The sequence below is a fragment of the Miscanthus floridulus genome, chromosome 8 (assembly GCF_019320115.1).
Source record: "Miscanthus floridulus cultivar M001 chromosome 8, ASM1932011v1, whole genome shotgun sequence".
In the NCBI taxonomy this organism is placed as follows: domain Eukaryota; kingdom Viridiplantae; phylum Streptophyta; class Magnoliopsida; order Poales; family Poaceae; genus Miscanthus; species Miscanthus floridulus.
Window position 1 is genome coordinate 230104614 of NC_089587.1, and position 10969 is coordinate 230115582.

General features: G+C 45.6%; 2 protein-coding genes across 4 annotated transcripts; one reads left to right on the forward strand and one right to left on the reverse strand.

The window, feature by feature from the left end:
- The first annotated feature begins 436 nt into the window (after positions 1 to 436).
- On the forward strand, positions 437 to 3432 carry LOC136478494 (protein HEADING DATE REPRESSOR 1-like). Its single transcript, XM_066476972.1, has 4 exons — positions 437 to 688; positions 810 to 888; positions 2432 to 2778; positions 3020 to 3432. Exons 2-4 carry the CDS (start codon positions 831 to 833, stop codon positions 3236 to 3238), a joined length of 624 nt encoding a protein of 207 aa, XP_066333069.1. The 5' UTR covers positions 437 to 688; positions 810 to 830; the 3' UTR covers positions 3239 to 3432.
- A 189-nt stretch (positions 3433 to 3621) lies between these two features.
- On the reverse strand, positions 3622 to 6935 carry LOC136478493 (uncharacterized). 3 transcript variants are annotated; one of them, XM_066476970.1, is made up of 6 exons: positions 6624 to 6935; positions 5657 to 5905; positions 5321 to 5497; positions 5118 to 5224; positions 4531 to 4820; positions 3622 to 4436 (listed from the first exon to the last, which is right to left on the reverse strand). In XM_066476970.1, exons 1-6 carry the CDS (start codon positions 6759 to 6761, stop codon positions 3901 to 3903), a joined length of 1497 nt encoding a protein of 498 aa, XP_066333067.1. In that variant the 5' UTR covers positions 6762 to 6935; the 3' UTR covers positions 3622 to 3900. The 3 variants fall into 3 exon arrangements, with proteins under 3 accessions (XP_066333067.1, XP_066333068.1, XP_066333066.1); XM_066476971.1 differs by having other exon boundaries at positions 5741 to 5905; positions 6612 to 6935; XM_066476969.1 differs by having other exon boundaries at positions 6612 to 6935.
- Between the last annotated feature and the right edge of the window lie 4034 nt (positions 6936 to 10969).

Genomic DNA, 10969 nt, shown 5'->3' on the forward strand with positions numbered 1-10969 from the left:
TGAATGGTCTGAAATTCTAGTCATCAACTTTAGCTACTAAATTTTAGACCAGAGAATCCAAGAAGGCCATTAATCTGTTGCCGATTTTGCGTTGCTGTCTTAAGCCATTGCAATCGGTTCAACAATAATATTTCAAATGAAGGTTATTTCAACGAGTCTGCTGCCAAACCAAGTTTGTAAATTAACCTGACAAATGGAGCTTAGCACTGACTGACCGACCGGTTCTGATGTGGGCAACAATACTGGCGTGTGTGGCAGCTGGCCACAGAGGATCCGCGTCTCCGCGAACATGGCTACGGGAGAAGTGGTTGTTGGTGGCGGGTAATCCATGCCCCGCCCCCGATCCGTCAACCGACGGGAGAAGTACGCCGTTTCCGCCATCGTTACGTAAAACCAAGTGCTGAAACAATCCGGTAGTAGACCAGCCGAACGCAGTGAAAAACCAAGCCAACGACGACCAGGACGACACGGCCAAGAAACGGGAGTGTCTTCCAAGGCGACCGCCCCCTCTCGCACTCCAAACAGCACACATCCATCCGTCAGCCCAGAGCCACAAGATAACGCAACCAACAAGACACAGCGAGCGAGCGAGCGAGCGAGAGGGCGGGGAGAAAAAAGTAGAGCGCGCGGCGCGGCAACCAGGTCCAGGAGAAAGGAAGCCCAGCTAGCCTGGAGCCAAGAAGCCGAGGTGAGATTTTGATTGACATGGTTGCTGAGGCCTGGAAGCGAGGAGGAATTCGAGGCGGAAGAAGCAGAGATTTAGCGGCTGAAAGCTGATGGGTGCAATTTGTTTTGTGCTGCTGCTGCAGGGAGCGAGGGAGCAGCCAGGCATGGAGGAGCCCGTTCCGGCTGACCCCCCCAGGATTTTCTGGAAGTCAAGGAGATCAGGTGCCTGCTGTCTCAATTCCTGTTCCTGCATACAAAATCTTGCTGATTTCAAGTGCTTTGATTTTTGCCCCCAAGAATCGTCTTCTCGTGACTTACCCCTCCTTATCTATTTCTCTGTTCTTGAAAAATGGCTAATTTCAGCTCAGTTCTCTGCGAATTTCTCTGTAATTCTGCCCAAAAGAAAGTAATACAGACATACAGTTCATACAGCAACATAATTAGATTCACACCAACACTATTAATCTCAGCTACTTTGTTTCCCTACACAAGCACCGGTTTCTTTTTTTTCTCTCGACCAGAACATTTTCCTTTTTGTTCATACAAGTTTTGGTACTGATGCCCGGGAATGTGCCGTTGAGATATTTCGTGTGGGGATGAATGATAGCCAGCTCACTGGCGTGACGTACCGGCAGGCCAGTACTAGTTAACAATTAACATAGCACGTTAATCACGCACCCGTGCTACTTAACTGCTGTTGATAACTAACCGCCCATTTGGTGGTTCACGTGAGCGTAGCTGGTCATTTCAATCCCTTGTCAGCTACAGGTAGAGCAGACGTCTCAGTCTTTGCTTGTCTTCACCGCTAAGATGTAAGATCCCAAGCCTGCAGCTGCCAGTGTGGTGCTTAGTAATAGTGGTCTCAGGAATATGCTTGCAGCCAGAAATCATATTCCTAGACACCCTTTGCAGCAAGAGTAATTTCTGATTTTGCTACCGTGGGATTAGATTTCTGTGTGTTTTCTTGTCTGTTTCTGCCTTTCAATTATTTCCCCCTCTTTGCCGCGGTGAAGACAAGGCCAAAGACTAGTAGTATGCAATCGGTGTAGCGTCCTAGAGTTTCTAGGTATGGCAGCAGACAAGTATGAACAATTCTAACCGAGTAGCCGTCTAGGCATGGTCAAGTATGGAACAAACAGATAAACTACAATCTAGTCGTATATGAGTATATTGTAGCATATGTCCAGACGGCAGTATGGTCGTGTCTCATGTGGGTCAGATTATGTAGCGTCGTGGAATGCTAATCAGGTCAATCTGATGCTACATCTAGTTGATACTGACCAATATGTGACGCTGACAGATTAAAATAAATCTGCCTTGGAAATTACTCTCTGACAGACATAAAAACGATGTCTCAGTCTTCTTTTCAGAGCTTGCCGCATTGTTCATGAATAGATCTTTATGTTGAATACAGTGTGTTATTTCGGTCCCTTGTTACTTTGCTTCTATGTGAAGGATGGTACATATACATATAGCATACTTGCAAGACACTGAAGGGATGTAAAGAATTAAAGAAATCCCACAAAAAAATGAAAGCAAGGGCTATAAAAATCTCACTAAGAACTGAATAAAAGCATCCCTTGGCCTCTCCATAAGCTGTTCACATGACAGCCAAATGCATCCTCACAACTCACTAACTTATTGGTTGTCAAAGTGAATGAACTTCCAACTGATCTTATTGTAGAGCCAATGGTCATGTGTGCATTAGATTTTAACTGGGGAAGTGCACTGGCTCTTGATCTGACTAACAATATGTATGTTCCAGCCAATGGCCGGAGCTTGCAACAAGAACCTGACAAAGATGCTACCGAAGAAACTAATGAGCAGGCTCAAGAGGAACCCATGAAGACCGACGATGCAACAGATACAACAGCTACAGCTGAGGATGTACAACCAAACCCAAAAGCTAACTTATCTGAGAAGCGGAAGGCTCTCTTTGAGCCTCTCGAGCCGATCAACGGCAAGCGCAGTGCTGAAATGCTGCTTCCACCACCGGACTTTGAGCCCACATCATATCCAAAGGGATGGCTGGTGGGCAAGAAACGCAAGCTCGTCAATGTAGATGTTGTGGAGAGCATGAGGAGGATTGCAATCCAAGAAATGAACAGAAAGGTTTATAATCTTTCTAGTGGTCTGATTCTACATACCTGCATGATATCATGCGGCATGCAATGCTATTTTTCTAGTAAATGCATCGATGATCAAGCTGAAAATCCTGAAATGTTAGCTTCTGCTTTTATCTGCGATAAGAGTATCATGCTTGTGTGCCGCCTAAGGTAAACTGTAGGCAATTTTGTTGCTGAATGTGCATCGAAGACTGACAAATGTTATTACTGTGGAAACTGTGTGGCAGGACCGTGAGATCAATGGACTGAACGAGCAGTTAGAGGAAGACTCCCGTGTGCTGGAGCTTCTACAGAAGCAGCTTGCCAATGAGCGCAAGAAGCGGGCAGAGATTGAGAAGGAAAATTCTATGCTTCATGAGCAGGTGACCATGCTGATGAACATGCTGGACGAAAATGAGGGTTTTGATGAGGACGGAGAAGCTCCGCAGCCCGATTCCTTTGATTAAGCATTACATTACTATCCATTTTCCATCAGTATCAAATCATACATCTCTAGGTACCAGTTTCAGAGTATCCAAGAGATATATGCTGTGTAGAATTTCATTTATCATATTGCATTACATGGCTTGTTTTCTGTAGATAAAGGGTGCATGTCTGTTGCACCAACTCCTTTCTAGGCTTCAAATGTATGTGAGAAACTAGAACATATTATATTTGAATCGAAGTGTATGTACATGTTATATGAAATTCTTCCTTGCTATGAAAATTGCAATGTCTTCTCCAACATTCCACATAGCAAAAGTCACAACTATGTCATATATACTACTCGCATGCCTGATAAGATTAGTATACTTGAGGGGCATATCCCTCGTATAGTCATATATGCAAGTAACACAAGCTGAGTATGATGAGAAACAAAAAAAAAATGATATCTAACAAGGGAGAGAGTACCATTTAAAAGGAAAATGCCATCAAAATGTAAACAAAATGTAGTTCCAACATTGCATGTGGAGTTTCTCGGCGAACAGACATTTTTGCTGCACCAATCTGCTGAATTATTTACAGGGAAGAAGTAAAACAGAATTCTGGCGTGGCTGATTTATTGCTCATATTCACAATTTGTACAGCTGCTGCTTTAGTTCTAGGAGTAAAGAGTTGATTGCACGATTTATTTATCAGAATTTTCTGCTATGTTGAACAAGAACTGTGGAATAGAAGCTACTGGGGGAAGGTTTAGCAGCAGCTCCCCGAAAGAATCATTTCTGGAAATGGTGAGCGGTTCTTTGGCTCCTGCAAGTGATGAGTTGAGCTCCTCCTCAAAGCCATCAGAATCCACTTGGTTTATGCCTATGTCATCACTGCATTCAGGCTTGCGCATGGTGGCTGGCACCGTGTCTTTCTCAAGCAAAGAGTAAAGGGAGTCAACCCTTGCCATCAAATATTTATCATCCGAGGCTGGCAGACTCTGTGTATCGCTGAAAAGGTATTGAACAAGATCTTCCAACACTTCTTTGGTTTTTCCATCATTAATGGTCAAAGGAGGATCACCTACACTCCTTTGATCAGCTTTGCAGTTACCAAGATGGTTAACCAAATCTTCCACAGATATGGATGCCTTCAATCCAGGCACTTTGAATTGATTCCACTGATTGCAATTCTTTGGTTCCTCAGAAACAGTGCCCTCAAAATCTCCAGCACCAAATCCTGTAAACACCTTGGCATTAGACATGGTTATATCAAAACATCACATATAGAAGCCTTGCAGTCTATACTAAATTGTGTGGCTAGAATTGATTACCTATGTTTATTGGTTGTCCAACATTCTTGGAGAGTGATGAAAAGACACATGTTGAGACGGGATCAGTGAACTTGGGCAAAGTAGCTTCATGTTCATACTTCAAGCCATTGAGATCAAGGCAGTCTTTTGATTCATTTGGATTTTCAAAAATAGATCGCTTAGGTTCAAAACTTGGAGTTTGCAATATGGCATCTGGCTGCTGGCTCAATTCATGTAGACGTTGATCACATTGAATGAGCTTTTCAAAATTCTTGCTTAACAAACTTGAGGGGCACTGCAAGGTATGTCTCCTGCACGCATAATCCTTTTTAGTATGTAGTTCCTTAGGCAGGCAACAAAAATAATAGTATATAAATCAACATGTAATAGAAGGTAAGTTACCAAAAACATTCATGAAAATCAAAACAAGCAAATCTAAATAGGAAGCTAATCTATTAGCTGAGTAACTAAAACAATATGCACATAAAAAGTTAAACATGTTTACAAAACAGAGTAGCAGCATAGGTCACAACTCCCCACTAAAAACATTTCTTTATGTAGAACATTGCCTTGCAACATGGAAAATGCATTTTGCACTGGTTCTTCACCTGTTGAAGCTTGCCTGTCCATCAGTAAAATCTGATGCAGCCTGCCATAGTGTATGTTTCCTTGGCTGAGGATCAGTCTCTTTGAAGAAAAGGGGTGGGCGAGCCAACTTCACAAAAGAAAACGGAATGTTGTTAAAGGAACTGATGATGAGATGCAAAGGACTACAACAAAATATGTCATTCTCAGACTCTCAGGAACTTACCACTAGATTTAAGATCCCTTCTTGTTCATTATCTGGGCAGGTTGCCTTCAAAGCAATAATATCTGACCACTGAATTTCTATCTTACTCTTGAGACCATCATGTAGGACCTCCCAAACAAGCTTATGCTTTGCAAAGTAGCACTTTGCGACCAAGTCACCTTCATAGTGTGAAATGTACTGCTCAGAAATATTATTAGTGTTAGGGTAACAGGGTGGGTTGTTCGGAAAAGCTGCAAAATAGTTGCTCAAATATGCACTCCTCTAGTGTCATATAGTACAATAACAAAATGGAAATCCACATGGTCTTAGAAAAAGAGGAAACTGGAATTTTGTTACCTCCCAACTACCAATTCTCAAAACATTTGCAGGAAAATTTGAAGCTTTCAGTCGTTCCCTAGCTGCAGGAGCCCCAGATCTAACCTCTTTCTTCATGGGTGTATCAGAAACATTGTTGTGCGCATCAAACTGTTCGCTGGCAGATTTTGCCTGAGAAAGCTTCATCTGAATAAGGTCCAGCAGAGACGGACTTTTTCTTAGTCGCAGACCCAATGGGCTAGGTTCATCAAGCACATCACAGGACAGGTCCTGCAACAGGTTATGTTGGAATCAGAGAACGAATTAAAGGGCCTTGTACAGTTGTAGTTTGGATACTAATTGAACAAACCAATAATACTTGAACAGAATATATAATCTATGAGGTGTTTTTGCAAACACCTTAGAACTCTCAAGAACCTATAGCAGACATGAATGGCAAAGGCAGGCATCTGTCCTGAAAAGTTAAATCATGTGCTGTAGATTTGAACAAACTAAAAGGACCTGACAGTCCTGGACAAATTTATCACGCCAAGAATACATTCTCTGATTTTTACAAGGAACCTTTATGTTTTCTAGACTTCCACTCTAGAAGCAGGGCAAAGACTAAGCAAGTAAGCAACGGTCAAGATTTCAAGTAGTCAAACCATATATCCACATGAAAGGCTCAAACAAAATTTAACTTGAGATCTCATTTAACTTCGTGTCAGCGAGTCGATGTATCATGAACTGAATAATGCCAATGCAGCATCGAACCAAACACAACAACGTGGCACAACTTCAGCAGATTTTTAGCACGAGAGTGGCAATGAGGCCGTTCAGACTTCACCACGCCACCTTCTGTCTCGCACGAGTATATGATCCGCGCGACACGGGGAAGTGCAGAATCGAAAGCATACTGTAGCCTTCAATCTCAACGCGCGCCGTCGTAAACGGAAGAACCAAAGCCACGCGAGGAAAAAAAAAAGGCCCAATTTACCGATCTACGTGCCTGAGGCGGCGGCGGCGGCAGTGATTTGACGCGTTTGTGCGGAGCACCGCCGCAGCCGAAAACCTCCATCTCCACCTTGACGGTCGCCGCCGTGGCCGGCTCGACGCGCCGCTTCCCGAAGCTCGGAAGCTGCACCATTGGCACCTCGATGATGATGGGCTAATCTGCCAGGCGCGCGCGATCACGTCCAGGAGGCGCGAAGGCGAGAGATGCGGCGGGGGAAGGTTTTGGTTCGGCCGGCAGGCGGGCTGGGTTCGGCTGGCTGGAAGTGCGATTCCCGGACCTGCGGAGTATCGCGGTTGGTTGCTGGTTACCGAGTCAGATCCGGCCCCGGCGGTGCGGCCGAAAGCCTGGCACACGCATGCTTTTGTCAAAAAAAATGTGATAAGCATATTTTCCCGATTTGATACCTACCTTATACACAGAAAACCATCATATAGTCCTTTATCCATATATATAACAGCGGTATATAGAAAGATTTTATTCTGCCATATAGGATATTTGTTCCTAGTCATATGGGTTGCCAATTTAGTTTATAATAAATTGTTATTCACCAGAATACATCGGTTGTCTATTTATTTTTTGTCTATTTTTGTTGGGCTGAGGTCGAATATACATATACTCCATTTATTCCAAATTATAAGACGGTTGAATTTTCTAGATACATGATTTTTACTATGGATTTAGACATACATTATGTCTAGATGCATAATAAAAGTAATGTATCTAGAAAATCAAAATGTCTTGTAATTTAGAATAGAGGAAGTAGTTTTTAAGGCTTTGTATTGACTTGATATAATGCTATTGATGATTTAATAAAAAAATCTAGGGTTCATTTTTTCTACTCTCAGGAGTAGTTACTCCTATCTTTAATAAACAACGTTACGTATGTGTGCATACTCATTTATTAATTTGAGTATGTTTATATACTCATTTTATGATACTCCAAATCATACTACGTGAAAAAGTTTCAAAAGAACCCATATTTTTTAATATATTATTATAATACTATGACAGTAGTATACAAAATAAGTATAACCATATACTCAATGTATACTTGCATACTTGATGTATATACTATCATAGATCGTCTAGGATCATATACTTCGTCAACATACACTTTGTCAAGCCATATACACCCTAAATCTAAAGATATACACATGGAAAGTAGCTACTCCCTAGGAGTACGAAATAATTTTTCAAAAAATCTATATCTATATCTATACCTACCTAATACTAAACAGGCAAAAAAATTTACACATCTAAATTTTCGTCCAACCTAATCATTAGTATTGTATCCGTGTCTAATATTGTTTCTGTTTCCCTCTCCAGTTCCATCTCCCGTTGGTTTATCTTTCTTTTTCCTCTTTCCGCAGGGTAGATTGGGCTCCCTACGTTGGGGTCTAGGAAGGTGCTGCCTCCCCGGGATGTCCCCGGGATGTCCCTTCCGTAATGCCCTTTCCATGTCTTATTTTTTTCCTTGATAAAGTAACTCTGCTTTTCCTTATAAATCTCTACACCTAAAAAAAAACTCTAAAGTAATCATTTATCGGGTGATACCAAAAATCATATACTATTCGGTCACTGTTCCTCCACACCAGAAATCCAAAGTCCACACACCTCCACGCCGCGTCTGAAATCCAAAATCACAATACAAAGTCCGTGTCGAAGCCAATTCTCTAGAGTTCACATCGGGGACTATCTCCGGCCTCACATTTATCTATACACCTAAAAAGGCTCAAAGGGGCTCCGTACGAATCTAAAAAATCTCCTTTTTGGTAAAAATAATAATAAAAAGGGAAAATTGTGTTCTTGCCCTTATGCAGGTATCTAATTGTGATTTTGCCCTTGCTATTTTGAATATAATCATCCGTTTGCCCCTGGTTTGGATGCCGTCAGATGGTCATGGAATAAATGAATTAAAAAAATTCAAAATCTGAAAAAACAAAGGCGAAAAGACCAAATTGCCCCTTATCCTTATGTTCAGCCTCCATAAGAAAACTGTGCCTTTCTCACGGGCCGGCTGCATCGACCGGGGCGTCGGGGGCATCCGGCGGCGGCGGCGTTGGCAGCGCACAGCGCGCGGTGCGGCAACGGCTCCCGGCGGCGGGGCTCGTCGCGCGCAGGGCAGCTCCTCCTCCCTCCTTCCTGCTCCCCCCCCCCGGCGTGGCTCATCCTCCCTCCTTCCCGCTCCCCCGGCGCGTCTCCTCCTCCCTCCGCCACACTCCGGCGCCCGCTCGTCCCGGCGTTGCCGGCTAGGGTTGCGCGAGCTTCCTCCGGCGAGCTCCCCTCCACGTGAGCGCGAGCTTCCTCCGGTGAGCTCCTCTCCAGATGGCTTCCTCCAGCGAGCGCGAGGCGCTCTCCACCCCAGGCGCTGCCACCCTCCTCCACTCCACCCCAGGCGCCGCCGCCCTCCACCCAGGCGCTGCTCCCCAGGGCCACGAGGTCGGCTGCTCGTTGCCGTCCCCCAGGCCGTCGTAGCCCTCCACCGCCCTGCCTTGGATCTGTCCTGCCTGGGATCCATGAGGGCCGCCCGTCCTGCTCGCGCTCTCGCCTGGGATCTGAGCGAGAAAGGAGTCCGCGGTGGACGAGCAACTCGGCGACGACGCTTCCTTGCCGATGTTCCTGGCTCCGGTGTGTGCTCGATGGACGAGCAGCCTGGCGGTGGCGTCTATGAGCATCTCAACGGACGAGCAGATCCCCGTGGCTCCCATTCTCCGCCAGCGTGTCCCCACCGGCCGCTGCCGGGGCCGGCCGCGCCTCTCCTCCGCCCCTCCTCTCATCCCCGGCCATGGCCCTCCTCTTATCCCCGGTCACCCACGGAGCTCCGTCCCCGCCCGCTGTGTAGTTCCCGCCGGCGCCGCTGTTTCTTCAGGCCAGCAGAGCAGCCAGCTAACGAGTTCAGCAGAGCCTTGTGTTTGATTGGAGTAGCTCTGTTCTTTGCCAAATTTCTCTGAATTTTGCATGTAAAAATTTTAGTCGACCCTAATAAAATTTGTTCTTGGTATATAACTCTACCAGTTTGGTTCAAGGGCAGAGATCGAATTCTTGGTATATAACTCTACTAGTTTGGTATATATCTCTGTCGGATGGCGCCGCTCCTCCTTCCTCGTGCTGGTGCTGCCTACGACCCAGAGCCGTCGCCCTCCCGCGCCCGCGCACGCGCCGACGGCGAGGAGCCACCACGGGGCCGACCTGCCGGCTCGTGCACGCTGCTGCGAGCCTGCTCCGGCCCGCGCACGCTGATGCCGTGGACCGCCGCCGTTGCCAACTTCCCACCGCCAAGAACCGGCCAACCGAGTTCGCGACGTCGCCCTGGTGCTGTAGAGCCTCCCTGCTCGCGCTTTCGTGGACCGGAGCACGAGATCGAGAGCTGCCCGTGCGCTATCCACGCGCCTCCCCCGGCGGCGTTCGCGTCCTCGGCACGACGCACAGGTGGCCCAACCCCGCTCCCCGCGCGCCCCGTCCCTGTACCCCCAGCGGCCATAGCCTGACCCTACGCCCCAGCGGCTAGGCCCCAGCACCGCATCTCTGGTGGCCGCGCCATGGCCGGACGGTCGACCCCGCGCCGCGCGCAACCGAGCCTCGGTCAGACAGGGGCAAAATCACAATTAGGCATAAAAACAAGGGGCAAAATCGCATGGGCATTCATGTCTTTTGTACAAAGTTTAACACCGTTAGAGGTGAATGACGGAGCAGGGGCAAACTGGTGCTTCGTGAATGGCACAGTAGGGGTAAATTCATAAAGTCAAAAAAATAGGGGTAAAATCATAATTTCGATACAAAACAAGGGTACAAACACAAGAGCCCCTAATAAAAAAGTAAAGGCTCTATCCACAGGCAGACCGAACGGAAATAAAAAACGAGCGGGCTCTGTATGAATCCTAAAAATTCTCCTCTCCAGTAAAAAAAAACAATCACCAAATCTCCGGCAAAAAAAAATACTCGACCAGATTTAAAATTTACCAACTAAATTGGTGAGAGTAGTATATTTCTGTGATTTTAGGTACGGGTAATAAAATTTATAAAAGTTGAATGAATATTTACACTTAAGAAGATTGTAACGTCGCCATCTACCCGATAATATCAAGTCTCGATCCCTACTCACACATCCGCATCTGATACTATACGAATCATCCTCCACTCAGAGCTCACGTGTTCGCGTTCAATACGAAGTTCTCGGAGCTAAAACGTTCGCGTCCTATTATTCAGGTTCAGTTAAAAAAAATTATGACCCCAGTGCAACGCACGGGCACATATCTTGTAAAGAAAAAGATAAATACTAATACGTATAGGTCTTTGAAAGTTTGAACTTTTACTTAATATAAAAAATATTTCTATCAAGA

What these genes read in the sequence shown, in the direction of transcription:
- LOC136478493 (XM_066476969.1), bottom strand. Translation starts at nt 6,761, where the DNA reads ATGGTGCAGCTTCCGAGCTTCGGGAAGCGGCGCGTCGAGCCGGCCACG. An exon ending in CGCCTCAGGCACGTAGATCG is followed by an intron (nt 5,906 to 6,611) that starts GTAAATTGGGCC and finishes AACCTGTTGCAG; the next exon opens with GACCTGTCCTGTGATGTGCT. An exon ending in AAGGGATCTTAAATCTAGTG is followed by an intron (nt 5,225 to 5,320) that starts GTAAGTTCCTGA and finishes TCTTTTGTGAAG; the next exon opens with TTGGCTCGCCCACCCCTTTT.
- LOC136478494 (XM_066476972.1), top strand. Translation starts at nt 831, where the DNA reads ATGGAGGAGCCCGTTCCGGCTGACCCCCCCAGGATTTTCTGGAAGTCA. An exon ending in CTGGAAGTCAAGGAGATCAG is followed by an intron (nt 889 to 2,431) that starts GTGCCTGCTGTC and finishes TGTATGTTCCAG; the next exon opens with CCAATGGCCGGAGCTTGCAA. An exon ending in TCCAAGAAATGAACAGAAAG is followed by an intron (nt 2,779 to 3,019) that starts GTTTATAATCTT and finishes ACTGTGTGGCAG; the next exon opens with GACCGTGAGATCAATGGACT.